Genomic DNA, 27,760 nt, shown 5'->3' with positions numbered 1-27,760 from the left:
TGGCATAATGGCTTGGCTGAACGTGAGCATCCGAAGGGCACAGAGAGAAATAGATGGTATTTTAATGACTTTGCTTCACAAGTCACATACTATCACTTCTGCCCTCTGCACTGAAATCTTATGAGTATCAAAGACGATGCCTAGGAAAGCAGCCTCTAATATGAATTACTCAACATGAGTTTTTTGTTGTTGTTCCCTCTTGATTACCCTAGAAAATTATTAGCATTGTGTGGAGTATTCAGTGGTACTTTAAAATGTGGCCCCTAGATCTGAAAATAATTATTTTTCCATTCTCTTTTGTTATAAGATTCTTAATGGACAAAATAAAAAAAAACTGGGAGTGTATATTATCACTAAGTATGCATATAACTATATATTATATAATGGTTTTAATTTGCCTGGTTTAAATGGATTGAAACAGTGATAAGTATGCACACAAACCTCTCACAAATACCCTAAGCTCTATACCTGTCAATCCTTTTCTGTCAGCCACAAGCCTCTCATGAGTCCCTTTGAAATTTATTCCTACCCAAATTCCCTTTTTCAGATTCTTTGTACCTCACTATATGCGCAGATTATGATAACACAAATATCTGTGTAGGTAATAAATATTTGTTATTCTACTACCAAGTGTAAATTCCTAACAGAAGTGATCAACATTAGTAGCAAAAGAGAATACAATTGAATTTTATGCCTGCACCCATGTGCTATGCTTAGTCGCTCGGTCACATCTAACTCTTTGCGATCTCATGGACTGTAGCTCACCAGACTCCTCTGTTCATGGGGATTCTCTGGGCAAGTGTCCTGCACCCATATTAACAATTAATTTACTCTTGAACTACAAGTCTCAGTCAAGTTCTAACCTCTGGGCTTCATTCTTGAAGGATTTAACTTTTTAGTGGTTATAGACTTCTCTCCAACCCACTCGCGTTACTTCACCAACATATCGTAACAAGAATAATGTGAAAATGCTGTTTCCGACATGTAAACTCCCCAAGGTGCCAGCTTGAATGGTACACCTTTTTGTCTTTGCACTCTCACTTGTACACGTACTCATGTATACATCATTTATGTTTTGACTTCTTGGGATAAATGAATAATTCCCATGGTAAGTAAATCCTCCAGTTCTCAGCAGCTTCCATATATAAACTGTAGACAGGCTAGACAGAATGAAGGTGGAAACGGGACTTTTGATTCCATTTTGCTTCCTTACTCTCCCTTTAAGAAATAGTCCCAAGAGTCCATGAATTAACATTAGCCAGAAATCCCCAGGAGGAAGTTGCAGAATCTTTTTTTTTTCTTCTATATAAGAGAATGTTTCCCAAGGATATAGTATACACTGTTACAATAAATCTGTCTAATCTTTTAAATTCTTTCTCCTGCAATCTCGGTGAGTGGGTGGCTGGAGTTGAGAAGATGGGAATGTATTTTTTTCTATGTTCCCACTTAGTGGGAAACTTCTCTTGACTAGAGTACAACAATTAACCTAGAGAACTTGGGGACTCATTCCCAACATCATCACTGACTAGAATCCCCTCATCAAAAACACTGAAGTTTTTCTATTATTTGTACTCTGAGTATTATTCAGTTTGATAAATAATCGCTCAGTATCTGGAAGTTGCTTGTGTACTGAGAACCTGTGTATTTGTGATCTCTTTTAAAAAATGACTTCCCAGGTAGAAAATTTGAGATGACAGAGGGGAAAACTGATCCTCACATAGAATCAGCCAGTTCAGTTGCTCAGTCGTGTCCGACTCTCTGCGACCCCATAAATTGCAGCACGCCAGGCCTCCCTGTCCATCACCATCTCCCAGAGTTCACTCAGACTCACGTCCATCCAGTCAGTGATGCCATCCAGCCATCTCATCCTCTGCCGTCCCCTTCTCCTCCTGCCCCCAATCCCTCCCAGCATCAGAGTCTTTTCCAATGAGTCAACTCTTCGCATGAGGTGGCCAAAGTACCGGAGCTTCAGCTTTAGCATCATTCCCTCCAAAGAAATCCCGAGGTTGATCTCCTTCAGAATGGATTGGTTGGATCTCCTTGCAGTCCAAGGGACTCTCAAGAGTCTTCTCCAACACCACAGTTCAAAAGCATCAATTCTTCGGCGCTCAGCCTTCTTCACAGTCCAACTCTCACATCCATACACGACCACAGGAAAAACCACAGCCTTGACTAGACGGACCTTAGTCGGCAAAGTAATAGGAAGAGGAACTTTAGCAAATCACACTGTAAGTGAGAGAGACGATGAGACGAACTATTCTGATGCAGTGTTTTAGCATTTAGAATTAGTTCTAAAGTTAAACTGCAGATGGCACCTGCATCCCTTAGAAAGTGTTGGCTTTGTGTTGATTAATCTGAGTTTTAGCCTCCCTTTTAATTTAATTAAATTAATTTATTTATTTTTAATGGAAGGATAATTGCTTTACAGTATTGTATTGGTTTCTACTAAACATCAACATGAATCAGCCATAGGTGTACCCTTGATTTGTTTTCAATATAAGAAGAGTTTTGCTTTGCTTCATTAAATGTTGTGATTTTCCATAATAAAATTAGATTTTAAATATTGGTGAGATCGTACCCCAAGTTGAAAATGCTCCAGTGATTAGCATGAGATAGAAATATAGATATATATACACACACACGGATGTGAATATGTGTGTATCCCTCAATTAACATAATGAAAAATTTCAGGCAAGTCTGGTAATGTGTGTGCGTGCTTGGTCATGTTTGGCTCTTTGCGACACTATGGATTCTAGCCTGCCAAACTCCTCTGTGCATGAGATTTTTCGGGCAAGAATACCGGAGTGGGTTGCTGTTTCCTCCACCAGGAGATCTTCCCCACCCAGGGATTGAATCTGCATCTCCTGTGTCTCCTGCATTGCAGGCAGATTCTTTCTTTACCTGCTGAGCCATTAGGGAAACCCCATTTTATTTTATTTTTTTAATTTTTATTTTAACTTTATTTTACTTTAAATACTGTATTGGTTTTGCCATACATTGACATGAATACACCACGGGTGTACATGCATTCCCGAACATGAACCCCTCTCCCACCTCCCTCCCCATAACATCTCTCTGGGTCATCCCCGTGTACCAGCCCCAAGCATGCTGTATCCTGCATTGGACATAGACTGGCGATTCGTTTCTTACATGATAGTATGTGTGTTTCAATGCCATTCTCCCAAATCGTCCCACCCTCTCCCTCTCCCTCTGAGTCCAAAAGTCTGCTCTACACATCTGTGTCTCTATTGCTGTCTTGCATACATGGTCACCATTGCCATCTTTCTAAATTCCATATATATGTGTTAGTATACTGTATTGGTGTTTTTCTTTCTGGCTTACTTCACTCTGTATAATCGGCTCCAGTTTCATCCATCTCATTAGAACTGATTCAAATGTATTCTTTTTAATGGCTGAGTAATACTCCATTGTGTATATGTACCACAGCTTTCTTATCCATTCATCTGCTGATGGACATCTAGGTTGTTTCCATGTCCTGGCTATTATAAACAGTGCTGCGATGAACATTGGGGTACATGTGTCTCTTTCAATTCTGGTTTCCTCAGTGTGTATGCCCAGTAGTGAGATTGCTGGGTCATAAGGCAGTTCTATTTGCAATTTTTTAAGGAATCTCCACGCTGTTCTCCATAGTGGCTGTACTAGTTTGCATTCCCACCAACAGTGTAGGAGGGTTCCCTTTTCTCCACACCCTCTCCAGCATTTATTGCTTGCAGACATTTGGATCGCTGCCATTCTGACTATTGTGAAGTGGTACCTCATTGTGGTTTTGATTTGCATTTCTCTAATAATGAGTGATATTGAGCATCTTTTCATGTGTTTGTTAGCCATCCGTATGTCTTCTTTGGAGAAATGTCTATTTAGTTCTTTGGCCCATTTTTTGATCGGGTCGTTTATTTTTCTGGAATTGAGCTGCATAAGTTGCTTGTATATTTTTGAGATTAGTTGTTTGTCAGTTGCTTCATTTGCTATTATTTTCTCCCATTCCGAAGGCTGTCTTTTCACCTTGCTTATAGTTTCCTTTGTTGTGCAGAAGCTTTTAATTTTAATTAGATCCCATTTGTTTATTTTTGCTTTTATTTCCAGAATTCTGGGGGGGGTGGATCATAGAGGATCCTGCTGTGATTTATGTCGGAGAGTAGGGAAACCCCATTTTATTGTAACTTTTGATCACATCTCCTTGCTTTGCCCACCTCCTAGCTCCTGGCATCCACCACTCTATTCTCTGTTTCTTTCTTTCTTTCTTTTTTTTTTTTTTTGATTTTTTTAAATTGGAGCATAATTGCTTTACAGAATTTTGTTGTTTTCTGTCAAACCTTGACATGAATCAGCCATTGTTATATATGTATGTCTCTGTTTCTTTAAGTTCAACTTAAATTTAGGCCTTTGATCCAGTTCAAGTTAATTTTTGTATTTTTTTTTCTTTTACTGTAAAGTATCTCTTTTGTGTTTGGGCAGTCCTGTACCTATGAGAGAATCTATCTGTATAGACTATAAAAATGCTAGTACGTTTCTACCTCAGTTCCCTTTGCAGGTATGCTGCAGACCTTTGACATAGCCATCTGGATATTTTAGCAGAAGGCATTACTCCAAAAAGAAGAGTGCACCAGAATCCAACCTGGTGACGGGGGAAGACAGTGGATGTGGTCACATCTTGTTTTCAGAGCCAAAAGTGATCTCTTGTGTCTGGTGACACCATCCTGTGACTTGAGTTGGGGGTATTGAGGTCGTGCTGTGAGGCCTGTGCCTAAAAGGTGACTGCAGTATAGTGCTGGTGGGAAGATTTACTATGGCTTTATTTCTGGTGTTTCTGACTCTGCACATTCCCCATTTGCTTTTCTGGCTCTCCCAGAGATTCCTTGTGCTATTAATATCCCTTTCTACTTAAATGAGCTGATGCAAGTGTATTGTTAGTCAATCACATAGTTGATATCGGGATAATGTAAGGCAACAGGCAGTGGGAGCATCTGAGGACCAGTTCTGTGACCTGAGGTGGGTTTTTCTCCTGGCTGTGTGCCTCCACGCGTTGGTCTCTGATCTTCTTGGGCATCTCCAAGCTTAACAGTATTCTTTAAAATCATCTCTTTTCTAATTAAATTACCTATATATGGCTTTGGCTGTTCATTGAAAGATGCTGAAAATGCTGAAAATGAAAGATATTGAGAGATGTTACTGCTGAAAGATGTAGTTTTAAATAGGAGTGAAATCACAAAGAGACAAATATGCTGCTTATTAAAAGTATCCTTGTATAATTTCGTATTATTCATCATGTAATATTAACTTTAAATTTTAGACTAACGGAAACTATGCTGCTGCTAAGTCAGTCATGTCCGACTCTGTGTGACCCCATAGACGGCAGCCCACCAGGCTCCCCCATCCCTAGGATTCTGTATCTAGATCTAATTATAAATTAATTACTTTTGCCTGGCAAGAAAATTGACATAGGTCTCTAAGAAAATACTGACTAGATGCTTTACAATGAAATTTCACACAGGTTTCAAAAATGAGTTAATATCTATTGTTAGGTAGTAATGTTTCAAGGATTTTACTTCTGAAAAATATTTTTATTAATCTTCTTGTCTAGATGTCTAAAATTTATGCTCACTTATTATGAGATTATCATGGGATAGTTAACAAGTATCAAAAGATTTCACAGAAATATAATCATATTCATATCTGTTTATAAAACCATTTTGGTTCATATATTATTTTTAGATCATAAAATATTATGTATATTAGCAGTTTGATTTTTTAAAGTTTATGTAATCATATTAAAATATTGTCTTTTTTCTGAGCTTTGTCTTAGTAATTTTGTTTTTCTAAAGAATGTGTGCATAAAAGATGCAATATCCTTTAAAGTAAATTAGGGTTTTTTTCTCTTGTTTGCCTTCTTGTAGTTCAAATAATATGAAGATGATTTAAATTCCAATTATAAATTTAAGTATAATTATCAGTTTTGAAAATCCCTCTGAAATGTAGAACAAATGGATTAGGCCAGAAAATTAAGGATTTAAAGAATGTCCTTTGTTGCATACATTTACATGTTCACTGTCCTTACAGCCTACTGCTCAAAACAAATAGTTACAAATTTTTTTAATAAAGCTATGCTAAAAAAAAAATCCAAGCATCACATTGCTATTAAATACATTTTAATCAATTGCTTGTTCTCTCACTTCTCTGACTAAATTGTACCCTTTTACATAATAAAATGTATAATTTTCTTTTACTAAATAGTACATAATTTATTATTCTATTTATCATATTCTTTTACTAAATAAGTAAATAATAATAACTTCTAATAAATGTTAGTGTTTTTATTTAAGGTGCATACTTAAAGAGAAAAATAATAGAGTATTTTAATCTACCTTAAATAAAAAATACAAATGATTATGTATTCATTTTAATATACTTTGCAAAATTCAATTATTTTTCTTTCATGTACTGGTTTTGGTTACTTATTCTGAGTCTAGACATAATCTAAATATAGTTATATCTTTAGACTATATCTATATTTTATATATCAAACTAAGATTAAAAGTTTGACATATCATTTGAAAGGTTCTTCTTGAACGTCTTATAAAACTATTCAGTGTATAGCTGCCCCAATAATTTTGATGACATTTTTGAGGGTCAACATTTATTCTATAGTAACTATAAATCATTTTAATGTTAATATAAGTTTATTTTACTAACATTATAATCTGATTCATTAAAATGTAATGTGACAAGCTGATGCTGATTTCTCAACATGTGTAATTTTGAATTTATAAATTTAGACTTTTCTCAAATTTTCAAGTATAAGTTTTATATTCTAGTTATAAATGTATTCTCAAAATTAATTTTGAGAAAATTTGTCACTGTGCACTTCTTTACACAAATATAGTTGGTTAATATTCCTTAATAAACTTATTTTATTAATTTAAGGTTTTCCTTTTCTGCTTTGAAATTATCAATTACTGACAACATATTCTACTCATGTAATTCTAGTAAATTAAAATTGTAAATACAGTGATTCTTAAACATTTTAATGAAATCATAAGCAGTACAATTCGATTATATTTTCAACTTAAATTTACAAGTTCAAGTTAATACTTACAAATATTTAAATAAGCCTTATCATCTAAAACTTCAAAAGCTAAATGCCAAACATATATGTTAATGTACAATTGACTTTTATATATTCTTTCTATATTCAACACAAAATATTAGTATTTGGAAGCTTGTTCATTGTTTCTCTACTTAGTACTTATTCTTGAAATCCCAGACAGAGTTACTAAGGCAAAAATCATAGCATGGTAAGCAACTCGGTTGTCATCAGCAGGCTAAGTCTGTTTATCTATCAGAAGTTTTGGAGTCTTTTTGGGACCTTGCCTTCAATAGCTGAGGTTGAGAAAAATGAACATTTTTCTTTGTTCATTGCAATATATTTGCTGTGTTAATAAGGGATTCCAAAATATAGTCCTATAAATGGTACTGGTTTTTTTTGTTTTTACAATTGAGCCTTTTGAGGTGAAGGGAGGCCTGGCATACTGTGATTCATGGGGTCGCAAAGAGTCGGACACGACTGAGTGACTGAACTGAACTGAACTGAAAGCCATAACAGGGGAAGGAAATGGGAACCCACACCAGAATTCTTGCCTAGAGAATCCCGTGGACAGAGGAGCCTAGTGGGCTGCTGTCCATGGGGTCGCACAGAGTCAGGCACGACTGAAGCGACTTAGTATGCATGCATGCATTGGAGAAGGAAATGGCAATCCACTCCAGTTATTCTTGCCTGGAGAATCCCAGGGACGGAGGAGCCCGGTGGGCTGCCATCTACGGGGTCGCACAGAGTCAGGCATGACTGAAGCGACTTAGCAGCAGCAGCAAAGCCATAGTAAATTCTTTTATATCCTCTCATTTTATGACTTGATTCATGCAAATACAATAATGAAGAACTGTTTGGTTGTTTAGTTGCTTCTTTTTGCAACCCTAAGGACTGTAGCCCACCAGGCTCCTTTGTCCATGGGATTTCCCAGGTAAGAATACTGGAGTGGGTTGCCATTTCCTTCTGCAGCAGATCTTGACCCAAGGATCGAACCTGTATCTCCTGCATTGGCAAGCAGATTCTTTATCACTGAGTCATCAGGGAGCACCCTCAGTGGGGTTCTTACCCATTGACTGAATTAAACTAATATGTTTATGGCCTAGTTGTATTTTAAATTATTTTCATAGTGTTGCTAGCTAGAGGATTCATAACTCTTGTAAATATGGAAATGACATTCCATTGGTAATGTCAGGCACATTTACTATTTCTAAGACACTGCAAGTGACAATTTTGCTATGTGTCTACCACAAAATAACATGTATCATTATTTTTCTAGCTTCTTATGTTTTACCACTGTTTCTTTCCCAGCTTTGTCCACCATTTGATTCCCAAATTAAGTCTACATATTTTTCATTTTGTTAGTATCACTTCCTATATCAGCTCTCTTCAGTTGCATAAAAAGATAATTATGTTTCAGAGACTCAGGACAATAGTGTATTTTGTCCAGGTGGATGCAAGGTCAGCTGACCTCTACTGGCCCAGCTGGGCTTGGCTTCTTGGTAAGGTTGGACTCAGTTCTGCTTTCTATGTTTATTTGGGGTACAGATGTTCCCCGGGAAGCTCTTTCCACGGTGATGGCTGAGGCATAACACCAGAAGCCTAACCACACAAATTCAGTTCAGATTTTTGCAATCCGTCACTTTGGCTAATATCTCATTGTCAAAACCTAGAATCGAGGGCTGGAGAAAGCAACTCTGTCCATAGAAGCAGAGGAGAGAAAATGAGTATTTATAACAGTAATCTAGTGGCGCTAGTGGTAAGAACCCACCTGACGATGCAGGAGGCATAAGAGATGCAGGCTTGATTCTTGGTTCGGGAAGATCTTCTGGAGGGAGGGCATGGTAACCCATTCCAGTATTCTTGCCTAGAGAATCCCATGGACAGGGGAGCCTGGTGGGCTACAGTCCATAGGGTCTTAAAGAGCCAGACATGACTGAAGTGATTTACCACACACCCCATACAATCTACTACATGGATGAGGACTGGCCATTTGCAAAGGCTGACCTTTGTTAATTACAACCAGAAATAAACAGTTATTTTTAGTGATTCACTCTAACAGACATGTGGACATGGGAAAAATAATCAGTGATGAGATACTAAAGGACCAGATTTTAATTTAAGTTTTGTCACTTATTCTACAAATAGAGAAATTAATTTCAATTATTTTAACTAATTTAAAGATCCCAGGGAAATTATTAAAACAGAATTGCAAAAAATACAGTATTTTTGTATCGCCAATAAGTGATTGATTACTTAAATCGTTAGGTGGGCTCCTTAGTATTCCCTGTCATATCAAAGAATTCTTCATATACAGTCACAATATGAAGTTGGATTAAAACCATGTTAAACTTAGAAACATATATACCTACTGTGTAAGGAAACTATGAATAAGAAGCGTTGAAAGAAATGAATGAACAATGCAGGAGAAAGTAGGCAGAAAGTCAATTATTTGATACTGGCAAAGCCAAATTAAATATATTTAAATTATTGTAACAGAGAAGGTAGTGGCACCCCACTCCAGTACTCTTGCCTGGAAAATCCCATGGACGGAGGAGCCTGGTAGGCTGCAGTCCATGGGGTCGCGAAGAGTCGGACAGAACTGAGAGACTTCACTTTCACTTTTCATTTTCATGTATTGGAGAAGGAAATGGGAACCCATTCCAGTGTTCTTGCCTGGAGAATCCCAGGGACAGTGGAGCCTGGTGGGCTGCTGTCTATGGGGTCGCACAGAGTCGGACATGACTGAAGGACTTAGCAGCAGCAGCAAACTACTGTCAAGCCAGTTGGCAGAAAAACAAATTAAACTGACTTTTATCCAATATTTGCAGTTTTTAATAAGCTAAAAGAAAGTTTTCTATCCTGACAATGATCATACGTAAATATCAAAAATTAGGAAAATAGAAAATCTAAAATCGAATGCATTCCTAAAATTGTTTTTAAATTGTAAGACTATCTCGCTTTTGGTTCTCTATTTAGAATGCGCTTATCTTTGGAAAAAGAGATAGAACGACTGGAGTCGGCTTTGTCTGTGTGGAAATGGAAGTATGAAGAACTGAAAGAATCAAAGGCAAAAAGTCTGAAACAGGTAGGGAGGTGTACGATGTAAAGGGAGCATGAAAGTATTTTCTCTGTTCCATGTGTAACCTGGTGGGCAGAAGACTGAGTAGACAGAGAAAAGGAGGTTAACAGATTGAATTCCCTCCGTAAGAGATATTTTAACTCCTGTATCAATTGTGGAATCAGTGGAATCAAACTTGAGCCATAAGAAATCTTGTTCTACATTTTTAATGAATACATTAAAATGAATACATTCATTTTTAATGAATATTTTAAAAATAACACACATTTTTAATGATCAACAGCATGACACAATTAACTATCCAGTTCTGGCACATATGAGGAAATAAGACAGCCGAAGATGCCATCGTATCAGAGCATCTATAATCACCAGCTTTATCTTACTCTTTTATAAAGCTGTCTGAAAATATTCATTTATCTCAAATGTATTTTAGGTTCTTTTCATATTGGCATTATAGTTATTCAGAATTAGCCATTAGCCTTTATACGATTCCTTTGTGCTTTCATCAATAAAATGCTGTCATGAGTGCTTTCTATGATTTATTAATATTCATTATTTAAATAATACTGTGTGTATTCTGTGTACTAAGACACTGTGCTAGGCAAGTGTGTGATAGAATAATAAGCAGAGCAAAGTAAAGCAAAATATGGAGCAGAAGTACTGACACGCTAAATGCTCTCAAATGAATTACAGTTTAGTTCATACGTGTGCTGTATACATACATACACATATATAGTGGAGAAGACTCTTGAGAGTCCCTTGGACTGCAAGGAGACCAAACCAGTCCATCCTAAAGGAAATCAACCCTGAATGCTCATTGGAAGGACTGATGCTGAAGATGAAGCTCCAATAATTTGGCCACTTGATGCAAAGAACTGACTCATTGGAGAAGACCCTGATGCTGGGAAGAACTGAAGGCAGGAGGAGAAGGGAAGGGGGTGACAGAGGATGAGATGGTTGGATGGCTTCCCTGACTCAATGGGCATGAATTTGAGCAAACTCCAGGAGATAGTGAAGGACAGAGAAGCCTGGTATGCTGCAGTCCATGGGGTTGCAAAGAGTCGGACGTGATTGAGCGACTGAACAGCAACAAATACATGTATGATCTGTTGGTGTCTAAAGAAGCTGTGTATCAAAATACTATGTAACCATGCCTTAATCTAAAACACTCCACCAGGTTCGTCAGAAGCAATAGTTTCTGTTTATGAAATTCCATATGAGTGTTGCTGCAGGTTTGTTTCCAGCAAGTGATAAAGTGTGGAGTCATTGACCCAAGTCTGCCGAAATAGTGAGGGAATATGCACAAACCTTTGTTGCCCCTTGTTATGTGTCATTTGCATGCATCCTGACATTCGTAGAGCATAGTTATCATCATTCACAGGCTTACAACTAGTCTGCATCAACCCAATGTCTCCTACCTAAAAATCATTTTTTAAATAAAGATAATTTCAAACTGTGAGAATCACAGGCAGTTTGGTAACATTTCTCAATGAGACGTGAATTTTAAAAAGTTAAGCTAGATAAAGTTTATTTCTGCCTTATGGATTCATGTTATACTGTCAGAAGGGTTTTTTTCCATCTTAAACCGTGATTATGTATGTGATGTATGCTGTATACAAACACACATTTATGATGGATTCACCATATTTATGTTCACGGATAACTAAGTGAACATGATGTCTCTGGGTGTGAACACTGACATTAAATTGATGTTCTATAGGAAAAATATCTCATAACGCAAAAAAACATGTTATGCTTAGGATGCGTGTGTATTTGTCTTAGAATGAGTTCTAAATCTGATTAAGAAAATTAATACTTAAGATAGAATGCATCTTTAATTGAGACCATGCATTTACAGTCTCCGGCCACTAGTGGGTAGTGCAGACTTGATAACATCAATTTAGCTTTTCGAAAGCAACTGTTTTTGAAAAAGCTCATGGGTTTGAGTTGGTTTACAAAATGATAATTATATTTTAAAACATTTAACGATTTCTATTCCAAGACGATATTTGAGGGTATAAAATTGGGAAATGTCTACTTTAAATTGCTTAACACAGCTTTGCCAATGAGAAAAAAATAAAACCAACGTTGAATTTCATAGTGTAAATAAGGTCTTTATTTTGATGCCCATGCAGAAATGTATATTAAAACATATGTGATCCTTTTACTAGATAAAATGATAGAATGTCTGGAATAGAGGAAGCTTCAAAATTGTTGAGGAAAATTTGTTTAAATGTCTGAACTTTTGAATGCATCTTTCAGTTAAATGAACTAAAAATTTGAAAAATGAAGAAAACTGGCAATGAATGAAAAAAGGAGTTTTTATTGCAGAGGATGAAAAGTTAACAGAGATTTAAAAATATTGTTCGAATTATTTACATGGACTTATTTTTCTAAAATATTTTTATTTGTCTGTGGCAGGCCTTAGTTGTGACGTGTGGGAGCTAGTGTCCTGATAAGGGATGGAACCTAGGCCTCCTTCATTGGGAGCACAGTCTTAACCACTGGACCACCAGAGAAATCCCTACATGGGATTTTTTAAAAAATATTTCTTCCCATGTCCTAAAAGGGAATTTATTATATTCAGAGACTTTGGAAGTCATATAGTATATACATATAATTTACTTTTATAAAACATTATAGAATGTTTAAAAAAATTTAGACAATAAAAATATTTCAGTTCAGTTCAGTCACTCAGTCGTGTCTGACTCTGCGACCCCATGAATCACAGCACGCCAGGCCTCCCTGTCCATCACCAACTCCCGGAGTTCACTCAGACTCACATCCATCGAGTCAGTGATGCCATCCAGCCAGCTCATCCTCTGTCGTCCCCTTCTCCTCCTGCCCCCAATCCCTCCCAGCATCAGAGTCTTTTCCAGTGAGTCAACTTTTCGCATGAGGCGGCCAAAGTACCCGAGTTTCAGCTTTAGCATCAGTCCTTCCAAAGAAATCCCAGGGCTGATCTCCTTCAGAATGGACTGGTTGGATCTCCTTGCAGTCCAAGGAACTCGCAAGAGTCTTCTCCAACACCATAGTTCAAAAGCATCAATTCTTCGGCGCTCAGCCTTCTTCACAGTCCAACTCTCACATCCATACATGACTACTGGAAAAACCAAAGCCTTGACTAGATGGACCTTAGTCAGCAAAGTAATGTCTCTGCTTTTGAATATGCTATCTAGGTTGGTCACATGTAATTTTTATATATTCTTCGTTCAATTGTTTTATATTAGATTGTAAGAGACAGGAATCTTACAGTACATTTAGAAAGGTCATTGTACAGTAGTTATAAGTGTGAAATATTTAAAATTCAAATAAGTTGATTGACAGATAAAGTTAGCATGATACATCCTCTGGAACTTCATATGAATTCTCCTTTCTTACTCCACTTCTCAACAATTCTGATAAATGACCCTTCCTTTCACTGCAGCTTTTCGTCTATAAAAGTTTTTGAATATTGCATAATTCTTTTTAAATGCCTGAAACTTACAAACAAATACATGCCTGGCTAAAAACTGCTAATGGAGAGATTAGCAGTTTTTAGAGTTGGAAACAGATGTGCTTAATAGACCAAGTTTTTAAAAAATGTATTTGAAAGTGTGGTGTGCTTTAGAGGGAAATCATTCTTAAATTACTTACGTTTAGAGAAGAGTAAATATGAGAATTTAATTGTAAAATCTAATAGGTATTTAAAATGCAACTTAGACAATGAGCAGCAGTAGAGATGGTTATATTCAAAATGCTATTCCCATGCTGAATTTAATACTCAGTCAGCTTTCCCTCTGTGAGTCTGTGAATATTGATTTGAAATTAGATTATGAATTCCAAGAGTGCTGTAATGACCATTTTTTTGAAACTCATAATATAGAGAATCAAATATTCACATAAGTATTATCAATTGCAAATAAGTATGATACCTTGCTTTAACAATAAGTGACTGATTCTTTGGAGAAGGCAATGGCACCCCACTCCAGTACGCTTGCCTGGAAAATCCCATGGACGGAGAAGCCTGGTAGGCTGCAGTCAATGGGGGTCGCTGAGGGTCGGACACGACTGAGCAACTTCACTTTCACTTTTCCACTTTCATGCATTGGAGACGGAAATGGCAACCCACTCCAGCGTTTTTGTCTGGAGAATCCCAGGGACGGGGGAGCCTGGTGGGCTGCCGTCTATGGGGTCGCACAGAGTCGGACACGACTGAAGCGACTTAGCAGCAGCAGCGGCACAGTATTCTTTTATAAATATTTGTTTTAAATACTTGTAGTGTTAGTCGCTCAGTCGTATCCAACTCTTTGTGATCTCATGGATTATAGCCCTCCAGCTCCTCTGTCCATAGAATTTTCCAGGCAAGTATACTGGAATGGGTTGCCATTTCCTTCTCCAGGGGATCTTCCTGACTCAGGGATAGAACTCCAGCCTCTCGTGTCTGCTGCACTGGTGGGCAGATTCTTGAACACTGCAGCACCTGGGGAGAGTAGGTGAAATCCTAGACTAGTTTTTTTATTACCTGAGAGGCTACTGCCCTACATCGCTGAAGATTTTAGATTTTCTAGGGCACCGAAATGAACCTTCACATCTGTTATCCCATGCATCATGAAAATCTGTTCAACTTGTTCTTTGCAAGACATAAATCAGGAGAAAGAGTGAGACTGATAAAATACCATATTAGAGTTCTATAAATGTATAAGAACAATGAAGCCTATGGGACACCACTTTGCTCATACAAGTGCCTTCAAGACCTTTTAAACAAATGTAGTTAAGAATAATTTAAGCACTAAATTACATAAGTCAGAATTAATTGAACTACTAGTGGATAATTTATATACATCGCCAAGGTAACCCTCAGAACACTGATATGACTGACTTAACTCTGAAGCTATTATAAGTATTATGAAAGAAAATTAGGCTACTCAGAACCTACTTTACTTGTACTAATAGAAACATAAAGTGGTAAAGAAAAATGATAGGTTGAAATCAGATGTTTTAGCATCTGATTAAGTTAACCAATACTAATTTAAACTTTTAAATATATTACAAAGAAGTCAGCTGATATTTAATTAATCTACACAAATGAATACTTTGAGAATGATGATTGAAGTAGGTTGAAAAGATAAAAAGATAAGGTCTCTAAGGGAGTTACACAGTGGCCATGACCAGTAGTCTGTGAACATCTTTATTCTCTATTCCAGCTGACAGGACACTTTCCAGTGATGCATGCCTCATAAATCCAAAAATTCTGGTTTTATCTTTTCCTGGAAGAAATCCCTATACAGGGATACTCAGTTAAGACCATTCTGGAGATAAGGAGCCTGCTTTTAGTAAATAGCATGAGCTTTTTTTTTTACTTGCAAGGCAGTTTTCATGTTGAAAAGGAGATTGGATCAAGGCATTCTGCTCGTATCAGCTCTGCTATGAGTATACTGACATCAAAGGTATTGATTGTAGACACCTGAGTGAAGGAAGCAGCTATAAAACAGGAAGGCATAGTACACCATTTAAAAAACTGTGATATAAAAAAATCATCTCTTTTTTTTCAAATATACACTTTAAAGATAAGGTCTGAAGATAGGAATTCATGATAGTTTGGGGGTAGAAGGTGGCATGTGTTTTGGTGAGGGGAATTCCAAGTATTTCTAATGATTTTGTTTAGTTTTATGGAGGTATAATTGATATGCAAACAATTGCTCACAATGTATCCATTTTGATGAGTTTGGACACACATCATGTTACCATCATGACAGGAAGGCACTAAACTTGTCCCTCACCTCCAACATTTTTCTTGTGTTCTTATGTGTGTGTGTGTGCTTGCTTTGTTGTAAGAACACTTCACATGAGATCTGTCCTTTTAACATATTGTGTTGGCCTAAAGGTTTGCTCAGATTTAAACCTGAACATTTTAAAGGGCGCAATACCATATCGTTGGGCTTCCCAGGTAATTGATTGGTAAAGAATCCACCTGCCGAGTGGGAGACGTGGGTTCAATCCCTGGGTGACAAAGATCCCCTGGAGAAGGAAATGGCAACCCACTCCAATATTCTTGCCTGGGAAATCCGAAGGAGAGAGGAGCCTGGTGGGCTACAGTCCAAAAGAGTTGGGTGTGACTTAGCAGCTAAAGAACAACCACAATACTGTATTGTTAACTACAAGTATTATGCTGGACTACCAATCTCTCGAATTTATTCATCTTGCTCAACAGAAACTTTCTATTCATTTAAACACAATTCCTCATTTTGCCCTCCCCTGCTCCTAGCCCCTGGTAACCATCCTATTCTGCTGCTGCTGCTGCTAAGTCGCTTCAGTCACGTCCGACTCTGTGCAACCCCATAGAAGGCAGCCCACTAGGCTCCTCTGTCCCTGAGATTCTCCAGGCAAGAATACTGGAGTGGGTTGCCATTTCCATCTCCAGTGCATGAAAGTGAAAAGTGAAAGTGAAGTAGCTCAGTTGTGTCTGACTCTTAGCAATCCCATGGACTGCAGCCTACCTGGTTCCTCCATCCATGGGATTTTCCAGGCGAGAGTACTGGAGTGGGGTGCCATTGCCTTCTCCGACCATCCTATTCCACATTTCTGTAAATTGCGCTGTTTTAGATATACCTCATATGAGCATCATTCCATATTTGTCTTTCTATTATTGACTTACTTCACTTTAGCATAATTTCCTCTAGGTTCATCCATGTTGCAAATAGCAGAATTTCCTTACCTTTAAGGCAGAATGAGATTCCACTGTATGTGTATACCTCATTGTCTTCATTCATTCACTGTTCACGGACCTTTGGCTTGTTTCCTTGTCTTGGCTGTTGTGAATAATGCCGCAGTAGATATGAGGATGGTGGCTCAGCAGTAAAGAATTCGCCTGCAATGCAGGAGCTGTGAGTTCGATCCCTGGGTCAGGAAGATACCCTGCAGGAGGGCAGGGAAACCCACTCCAGTGTTCCTGGACAGAGTTACCTGGTGGGCTACAGTCCCTAGGGCCACAAATAGTCAGACATGACTGAAGCAACAGCACGCACACATGCACCCACATATGTGCGTGCAGATATCTCTTAAGAGACCTTGATTTCAATTATTTTGGTTATATACCCAGAAGTGGGATTGCTGGATCACATGGTACTTATATTTTTAATTTTTAAAGGAATCCCTGAACTGTTCTCCATAGTGGAGATTTCCCATATACCTCCTGTCCCTACCCATAAAAGCCTTTCCAATGGTCAATATCACTCAACAGAATGGTACACATTTTACCAAGGATGAAAGTTCCTTGACACATAATCACTCAGGGTCTACCATTTACCCTAGGATTCAGTCTCAGTGTGAATGTACCTTAGGGTACGTTCAATGGGTTGTGACAAACTTATCCTGATATATATCCACCATGATGCTATCAAATATAGTGCTTTTATGGTCTTAAAAATCCTCTGCTCCATGCATTTATCCTTCCTTGCCCCAGCCCTTCCAACACCTGGTAACCACTGATATTTTATTGTCTCCATAGATTTTCCTTTTCAGAATGTCATAGAGTTTGACACACAATATGTAACCTTTTTAGACTGACTTCTTTCATTTAACGATATACTTTCCTCCATGTGTTCTCATGGATTAATAGCTCCTTTCTTTTTAGCGCTAAATAATATTCCATTGAAAGGATGTACCAAAGTTTATCAATCACCTGCTGAGGGATATCGTGGTTGCTTCCAAGTTTTAGCAGTTATGGACAAGGCTGGTATGAACTTCTATGTCCAGGGTTTTATGTGGTTTTCAACCCCTTTTCCCTGGTAGCTCAGCTGGTAAAGTATCCACCTGCAATGCAGGAGATGCCGGTTCAATTCCTGGGTTGGGGATATCCCCTGGAGAAGGGAACAGCTACCCACTCCAGTATTCTGGCCTTGAGAATTCCATGGACTGTATTAATAAATCTGCCTGTGGTGCAAGAGACCCAGGTTTGATCCCTTGGTTGGGAAAATCCCCAGGAGTAGGAAATGGCAACCCACTCCAGTATTATTGCCTGGAAAATCCCATGGACAGAGGAGCCTAGTAGGGTTGCAAGAGTCGGACATGACTTAGTGACTAAACCACCACCTCCACAATCCCTTTTCATTTTTCACAATTTTTTTTTTAACTGGAGAATAATTACAATGTTGTGTTAATATCTGCCATACAGTTCAGTTCAGTTCAGTACAGTTACTCAGTCGTGTCCAACTCTTTGTGACCCCATGAATCAAAACATGCCAGGCCTCCCTGTCCATCACCAACTCCCAGAGTTCACTCAGACTCACGTCCGTCGAGTCATTGATGCCATCTAGCCATCTCATCCTGGGTCGTCCCCTTCTCCTCCTGCCCCCAATCCCTCGCAGCATCAGAGTCTTTTCCAATGAGTCAACTCTTTGCATGAGGTGTCCAAAGTACTGGAGCTTCAGCTTTAGCATCATTCCTTCCAAAGAAATCCCGGGGTTGATCTCCTCTAGAGTGGACTGGTTGGATCTCCTTGCAGTCCAAGGGACTCTCAAGAGTCTTCTCCAACACCACAGTTCAAAAGCATCAATTCTTCGGTACTCAGCCTTCTTCACAGTCCAACTCTCACATCCATCTGCCGTACAACACACATGAATCAGCCATAAGTATACATATATCCCCTCTCTCTGGAACGTCCCTCCCACCTCACTCCCCTCATTTCACCCCTCAAGGTCATTACAGAGTACAGAGCTGAGCTTCCTGTGTTGTACAGCAATTTCCCACTAGCCAAGATCGCTTCAGTCATGTCCGACTCCCTGCAACCCTATGGACTGTAGCCTGCTAGGCTCCTCTGTACATGGGGATGGTCCAAGCAAGAATACTGGAGTGGGTTGCCACACCCTCCTCCATGGTATCTTCCCTACCAAGAATTGAACCTGAGGCCCTTACGTCTAATGCGTTGGCATGCAGGTTCTTTACCACTAGTGCCACCTGGGAAACTATCTGTTTTACATGTGGTAATGTGTATATTTCAATGCTATTCTCTCACTTGGTACCCCCTCTCCTTCCCACGTTGTGTCCCCTAATTATTATCCCCTGGTAAATGGGTCCCGGTCTTAGATTATTTTCTAGGCCACTGATCACCTTCTAGACAGCAGCGTCTGAATGAGGCATCCTCAGGGTTGTGTCCAGGGTAGCAGCTCCAAATGTGGCATGTTAGCGGGAGGAACTGGGTGTAGCTGCTCAGATGAGAAAGAGCTCTGGACGTGGTGGAGACTCAGAGCATCACGCCCTCCTCTTCTAGGCTCTGGTGCATCCTAATTAGTACCAGTAGTTTTAAAGAGAGTGGAGAAATCATAAAGACAGAAGGCTCCGTTAGCTGGTATTTTTACAGAGATCATATGGGAGAGCTGAAAAGGCACAGATGACACACTAGAACAAAGAGTAATCTTTGAAATGCACTTTTGAATGTGTAATTGTCACTTGAGGCAATTTTCTTTTGTAATATAGTTCTGAGGTTGTGATCAAAGCCAATGGAATATATAATTCTATATTCACGTTAACATCATCTAGTATACACAAAAGGAGGTGCTGATGAAATCTCACAAGGGTTCTCACATGGATAATCTGGATATTATAAAAGGAAGAGTAAATAATCTTTTTCTTCAATTGTACCAAGTTAGCAAAATGCGTTAGATTCAACTGAGAATAATTTTTTAAAATATATATGTCCAGGTATCTCTTGAAAGATTTTGATTTAATTGGTTATGAGTGATGATTGTATATCTGCATATTTAGAAGCTCATTATCCTGCTGCACACCTTGAATTGATATCTGCTGCTCTAAAACATGAGCTGGAGAGGAGATTGGGCAGTGTGGAAATCCCCAAAACCCACTGTGATAATTTCACATTACAGTTCAACTTGGCTTGGCCACTACCACGTGCCCATGTATCTGGTCAAACATTATTCTGAGTGTGTCCATGAGTGTGTTTTGAGATGAAAGTAGCATTTGAATGAGTAGACTCAGTAAAGCACATTGCCCTTCCTGATGTGGGTGGTCCTTATCTCATAAGATGAAGGCCCAAATAAACAAAAAGTCTGATCTACGTGCAAGTAACAGGGAATTCCTTTTGCCTATGTCTTTGACCTAGAATACCAGTTCTTCTCTTAATGGAAACCAGTTTCCATGGAGGATCTCAAGCCTATTGGACTTAGATTGGAGCTCCACCATGAGCCTTTCTGGTTCTCAGGTCTTTTAACTTGGATTGGAGCTTTTACTACTGGGTCTCCTTGGTCTCCAGATTGCTGACTGTACATATTGGGGATTGTCAGCCTCCATAGCCAAGTGAGCTAATTCCCTATGATAAACATTTTTATGGAAAATAAAAATAAATGAAATTCTATGTATGTATCAGTTCAGTTCATTTGCTCGATAATGTCTGACTCTTTGTGACCCCTGGAGACTGTAGCACGTGTCTTCCCTGTCCTTCACTATCTCCCAGAGTTTGCTCAAAGTCATGTTCATTGAGTCATTGATGCCATCCAACCATCTCATCATCTGTTGCTTATTTCTCCTCCTGCTCTCAATCTTTCCTGGCATCGGGGTCTTTTCCAATGAGTTTGATCTTTGCATCAGGTGGCCAAAGGATTGGAACTTCAGCTTCAGCATCAGTCCTTCCAAAGAATGTTCAGGGTTGATTTCTTTTAGGATTGACTGGTTTGATCTTTTTGCTGTTCAAGGGACTCTCAAGAGTCTTCTCCAGCACTACAGTTTGAAAGCATCAATTCTTCAGTGCTCAGCTTTCTTTATGGTCCAACCCTCATATCTGTACATAACTACCAGAAAAATCATAGCTTTGGCTATATATATAGGTTTCCCGGGTGGCTCAGCTGGTAAAGAATCTGCCTGCAATGCACAATACCCCTGTTTGATCTATGGGTTGGGAAGTTCCCCTGGAGAAGAGATAGGCTACCCACTCCAGTATTCTTGGGCTTCCCTGGTGGCTCAGATGGCAAAGAATCCGCCTACAATGGGGGAGACCTGGGTTCAATCCTTGGGTCACAAAGATCCCCTGGAGAAGGAAATGGCAACCCACACCAGTATTCTTGCCTGGAGAATCCCCATAGCCAGAAGAACCTGGCAGGCTATGGTCCATGGGGTTGCAAAGAGTCAGACACGACTGAATGACTAAGCGTGTGTGTGCGTGCGCGCACACACACACACACACACACACACACATATATCTTGGTCTGTTTCGCTAAAGAACCTTAATACATCAACTTTACCAAAAAAAATCTATAACCTGACCATATCTTCTCTCTGCAAGTTCTAGTTTCTTTCTGCTCAATGGCTTTTTTCTCTTTTCCAGTTGTATTAACATAACTGGCATTGAAAGAGCTACATGTACTCCTAGTTAGTCACATCAATATAAAAAGAAAGAAATGCTTTATATAGTTTATGACATCTTAATTCTGGACTATTTTCCGTTGTTCTAACTTTTTTTTTCTTTCACTATATAGATGGTTTTTGCTGATTCTAGAAAGTGCATTGTTTATACAAAAGCCACAAAGTCCCAAAGAATAAAACTGATTTTGTCAGCTCTTTCATCGTGGGAAAGACTTATGCAGATCAGGTTCAAATCTCCAATGATTTTGAAATGCCATATGTTAGGGGAAAGGAAGAACATATTAACAAGTTCCAAGTCACCAAATTAGTGAAAAATCATGGAATGTTTCCAAGAGTAGTGTAATTACGTTACAAACAGCATCATATGCAAAAGTTCAAGTGCCATTTTAACATTGATAGAGAGAGTTTAAGTATGAAATCTTTGAATTGATTTTGAATCACATTCACAATGATAAATTATCTACAAAGAGAAGTGGATGAGGAGGCTTCTTGATTCTTCCTAAAATAGGGATGCCAAGAAGACAAATTAAGAGGTGAAAACTTGTATTGTGTTTCAGATTGTTTGATTAAGAATGCTTCTAACAGATGCTGTTTGTGACTTAAAATTAAACTAGAAGATTTAATTGCTGTAATTCTTTTGATTAAATTAATCTTTCCTTTTCACATATTTTGATAGGTTTATTTATATATAATTCAGGCTTACCAGGTGGCTCAGTGGTAAAGAATTCAGCTACTAATGCAGGAGATGTGGGTTCAGTACCTGGGTTGGGAAGATCTTCTGGAGAAGGAAATGGCAACCCACTCCAGTATTCTTGTCTGGAGAATCCCATGGACAGAGGAGCCTGGCAGGTTGAAGCCCAGTGGAAGTCAGATATGACTTAACAACTAAGCAACAACAACAGATATAATTCACACACCATGCATTTCATTGTAAAGAGCATAATACAACGGTTTTTAATATATTCACAGACTTGTGCAACTGTCACCATGATCATCATCGGTTGAGAAAGAAACCCTAGATCCTTTAGCATGCGTGCGTGCTTAGTGTTGTCTGACCCTTTGTGACCCCGTGGATTGTAGCCCACAAGGCTCCCCTGTCCATGGAATTCTCCAGGCAAGAGTACTGGAGTGGGTTGCCATTTCCTTCTCCAGGGGATCTTCCTAACCCAGGGATCAAACCCATGTCTCCTGTGTTGGAGCCAGATTCTTTACCATCTATGCCTCCAAGGAAACAGATCTTTCAGCAGTCACTTCTTAGTTCCCTAAAATCCCCACAGCTTTAGGTAATCACTGATCTAATGTAGTACTGTAAATTTACCCATGCTGGACGTCTCATAGAAGTGCAACTTTAAATCGCTTCTTTCAACTTACATAGATTTTTAAATTGAGTTTCTATAATCTGCCTTCTTACCAATTATTCCTATGACAACTCAATAAAGAACATAAACATGCTGATTTTTTTAATGGAAACATTATTAAATTTTCTAATATTTAGAAAAATTTTCTAATTTTTAGAAAAAAATTAGGAGACATAATTTTCTGTTTCCCATGCACGCTTAGTTGCTCAGTTGTGTCCAACCCTTCGCAATCCCATGGGCCATAATTCACCAGGCTCCTCTGGCCATGGGATTCTCCAGGCAAGAATATTGAAGTGGGTTGCCATTTCCTATCCCATCTGTTTCCCATAAGAAAATATATTAACATTATCTGTTTTATGCATGTCTGAAGCAAGAGGTTAACATTTTAAAATGATATAATTTTTCTAAATGAAAGCTTTGATTTTGACAGATGTTCAGGTGCATATACTTAGTTGCTCAGTCGTGTCCAACTCTCTGGGACCCCATGGACTGTAGCCCGTCAAGTTCCTCTGTCCATGAGGAGTCTCCAGGCAAGAATACTGGAGTGGGTTGCCATGCTCTCCTCCAGGGGATCTCCCAGACCCAGGGACTGAAACCAGATCTCCCACATTGCAACTGGATTATTTACCATCTGAGCCACTAGAGAAGCCCAAGATTACTGGAATGGGTAGCCTATCCCTTCTCCAGGAGATCTACCCATCAGGAATTGAACTGGGGTCTCCTGAATTGCAGGCAAATTCTTTACCAGCTGAGCTACCACGGTCAGATACATAGGTCATCAGATGCATAGGTTATCAAGAGACCGAGACTAAACAGGAAAACAAAGAAAAACATTTCAAATTCTAAAACTTTGCAGAAAAGAAAGATATTCTTTCATTATTACCAAAGTTGGTACTAATTTCTTACTTGGTGAAGTTAAATCACACACTTTAGCCCTAATAAAATATATTCAAACATGAGTATTTGATTTTTCCTAGTCTTCAGTTCAGTTCAGTTCAGTCGCTCAGTTGTGTCCAACTCTTTGCGACCCCATGAATCGCAGCACGCCAGGCCTCCCTGTCCATCACCAACTCCCAGAGTTCACCCAAACTCATGCCCATCGAGTTGGTGATGCCATCCAGCCATTTCATCCTCTGTCGTCCTCAGCTTTCTTCACAGTCCCACTCTCACATCCATACATGACCACTGGAAAAACCCTAGCCTGGACTGTGAAGAAGGCTGAGTGCTGAAGAATTGATGCTTTTGAACTGTGGTGTTGGAGAAGACTCTTGAGAGTCTCTTGGCCTGCAAGGAGATCCAATCAGCCCATTCTGAAGGAGATCAGCCCTGGGATTTCTTTGGAAGGAATGATGCTCAAGCTGAAACTCCAGTACTTTGGCCACCTCATGTGAAGAGTTTACTCATTGGAAAAGACTTTGATGCTGGGAGGGACTGGGGGCAGGAGAAGAAGGGGATGACTGAGGATGAGATGGCTGGATGGCATTACGGACTCTATGGACGTGAGTCTGAGTGAACTCCAGGAGTTGGTGATGGGCAGTGAGGCCTGGCGTGCTGCGATTCATGGGGTTACAAAGAGTCGGACACAACTGAGCGACTGAACTGAACTGAACTGAATTGACTAAATGGACCTGTATTGGCAAAGTAATGTCTCTGCTTTTGAATATGCTATCTAGGTTGGTGATAACTTTCCTTCCAGGGAGTAAGGGTCTTTTAATTTCATGGCTGAAGTCACCATCTGCAGTGATTTTGGAGCCCCCCAAAATAAAGTCTGACACTGTTTCCAATGTTTCCCAATCTATTTCCCATGAAGTGATGGGACCAGATGCCACAATCTTCGTTTTCTGAATGTTGAGCTTTAAGCCAACTTTTTCACTCTCCTCTTTCACTTTCATCAAGAGACTTTTTAGTTCCTCTACACTTTCTGCCATATGGGTGGTGTCATCTGCATATCTGAGGTTACTGATGTTTCTCCTGACAGTCTTGATTCCAGCTTGTGCTTCTTCCAGCCCAGCGTTTCTCATGATGTACTCTACATGTAAGTTAAATAAGCAGGGTGACAATATAGAGCCTTGACGTACTCCTTTTCCTATTTGGAACCAGTCTGTTGTTCCATGTCCAGTTCTAACTGTTGCTTCCTGACCTGCATACAGGTTTCTCAAGAGGCAGGTCAGGTGGTCTGATATTTCCATCTCTTTCAGAATTTTCCAGTTTATTGTGATCCACACAAAGGCTTTAGCATAGTCAATAAAGCAGAAATAGATGTTTTTCTGGAACCCTCTTCCTTTTTCCATGATCAAGTGGATGTTGGCAATTTGATCTCTGGTTCCTCTGCCTTTTCTAAAACCAGCTTGAACATCAGGGAGTTCACGGTTCACGTATTGCTAAAGCCTGGCTTGGAGAATTTTCAACATAACTTTACTAGCATGTGAGATGAGTGCAACTGTGCAGTAGTTTGAGCATTCTCTGTCATTGCCTTTCTTTGGGATTGGAATGAAAACTGACCTTTTCCAGTCCTGTGGCCACTGCTGAGTTGTCCAAATTTGCTGGCACATTGAGTGCAGCACTTTCACAGCATCATCTTTCAAGATTTGAAATAGCTCAACTGGAATTCCATCACCTCCACTAGCTTTGTTTGTAGTGATGCTTTCTAAAGCCCACTTGACTTCACATTCCTGGATGTCTGGCTCTAGGTGAGTGATCACACCATCATGATTATTTTGGTCATGAAGATCTTTTTTGTACAGTTCTTCTGTGTATTCTTGCCACCTCTTCTTAATAGCTTCTGCTTCTGTTAGGTCCATACCATTTCTGTCCTTTATCGAGCCCATCTTTGCATGAAATGTTCCCTTGGTATCTCTAATTTTCTTGAAGAGATCTCTAGTCTTCCCCATTCTGTTGTTTTCCTCTAGTCTTACACTATGGTAATTCTGTGCAGCTTCAGGCAATATTTAATTAAGAATTAAATGATGCTAATCTTTAAAAATCCTGTTTTCTAAAATTAAAAATCTAAAACACGCTTTTGCCTCCCTAAAAACTTTAGTGTTCTGTATACAAAAACGGAAAATACTATAAAGAACCCCAAGGAACCCCATAAACTATATTTAATAATTTTTGTCTCATGGCCGGACTTTTTTAAACCTCTGTGATCTTCATCCCCCTTCCCAATTGCGTTATTCCATCTGAGAAGCATTTTCATTTATATTTCAAAACATAAGCCTGTTTTTTTGTTAAACACAGCAATATCATTTTCAAGCCTAAAAAATTAACATTACTTTGCTAATATCAAACACTCAGTGTTCAAATGTCCAGTTTTTAAATAAACATCAATTTTATTTTCACAGATGACTCATTTGAATAAAAACTCAAATGAAGCTCAGACATTTTAATTGGATATGTCTTTATAAGTGTATTTTAATATGTAGATTTTTCTTTATATTTCTTTCTTCTTTTTTCCTTTTTATAATTTACTTAAAAAGCCAAGTCATTTATCTTGTAAAGTTTTATTTTGGGTTTTAGAGATTGCATCCAGTGGTGCTATTTAATATGTTTCTCTGTCCTCTATATTTCTTATAAAAGGTTGGTTGGATCAATAAGTTTAATGTAAGTAATTGGTCCAGAGTGTTCTCTTAGGTAGTGTGTTCTTCCTATAAGAAGCATGTGGTTTTTGGATGTCCCCGTAGCACTAACAAACTGATGTGTGATCAACTTTTCTCAGGGTTCATGTTTAAAAAAGAGTAAATGAAACTGATGATAATTCTTATTTCATTTCTATCAATAAGTAATTTCATCCATGGATACACATACTAATTGGAAAAATGTGTCCATCTCATTAAACGATGCATTGCCAGTAAATGATAAATTTATATTTAAAAATTATGTATCACAATATGTGCTATCTGATTTTATTTTTATGAAACCATGTACCTGAAATAATCTTTAAAATAATTCAATCCAAGATACACTTTTTAACATTTGGAACCTTACAATCGTAATATATGCATACATATTTTATGCACATATTTTTATTTCATCTTATAGAGTAAAAACCTTTTCAAGTATAAACATATGTTACAGTATGATGACATGAAAGAGATGGAATAGAAATAAAAATTTAAGAAATAAAATTACTGATATAATTTTTTTTAACAGATGAGAGTGAATATCACATTTATGTGGTTTTTATATGTCATTGCATGAAGCATTGGAGAAGGAACTGGCAACCACTCCAGTGCTCTCGCCTGGAAAATCCCATGGACAGAGGAGTCTGGTAGGCTACAGTCCATGGAGTCGCGAACAGCTGGACATGACTGAGCGACTTCACCTTCATTTTTCACTTTCATGCATTGGAGAAGGAAATGGCAACCCACTCCAGTATTCCTGCCTGGAGAATCCCATGGACATGGGAGCCTGGTGGGCTGCCATCTATGGGGTCGAACGGAGTCAGACATGACTGAAGTGACTTAGAGGCAGCAGCAGCGTGAAGCATGATACAACCATTTTACTTAAAATGTCAATAGTTAAAATTCACCAGAAATTTTATTTTTTGAATCTAAATAAATATAGTATTTTAAGACACACTTTAAAAAGGTAAAGGATACTTTAGCCTGAGAGCAAAAGAGTTTAAAGACCACTAAAATCAGTGTTTTATTTTGACTTGAAAGATACAGTAAAATTTGCATTCATGGTAGTTACACATTCTTTAGTCTGTTTACTACCATTTTTTCAGGCTGAAGGAGGGAATTAGGTAAAGTTTACTTAAAAGAATATTTGACAAAGTTTTGAATCTGTAAGTGATGAAATTTTGGAGGCTTCTCTGTATGCTTATGGTTAATTCAAGTTATTTGAAAGAGCTGAACCTTGTTG

At 38.5% G+C, this 27,760-nt stretch overlaps 1 protein-coding gene across 7 annotated transcripts in view; it reads left to right on the top strand.

Moving 5' to 3' along the window:
* CCDC102B (coiled-coil domain containing 102B) overlaps positions 1-27,760 on the top strand; it is a 357,152-nt gene that overhangs the window by 59,163 nt on the left and 270,229 nt on the right. For all 7 annotated transcript variants that reach the window (XR_011252448.1, XM_069569169.1, XM_069569171.1 and 4 more), the window contains exon 4: positions 10,082-10,190. Coding sequence is in view for 6 of the 7 variants with exons in the window: in XM_069569169.1 (XP_069425270.1) it covers positions 10,082-10,190 (109 nt within the window). In the remaining variant the exon portion in view is untranslated. The remainder of the gene's footprint in view (positions 1-10,081; positions 10,191-27,760) is intronic.

This window comes from Ovis canadensis, chromosome 23, assembly GCF_042477335.2.
Source record: "Ovis canadensis isolate MfBH-ARS-UI-01 breed Bighorn chromosome 23, ARS-UI_OviCan_v2, whole genome shotgun sequence".
NCBI classification, from domain to species: domain Eukaryota; kingdom Metazoa; phylum Chordata; class Mammalia; order Artiodactyla; family Bovidae; genus Ovis; species Ovis canadensis.
The sequence above is the reverse complement of the archived record's forward strand: the minus strand, read 5'-3'. Positions and strand labels throughout refer to the sequence as shown.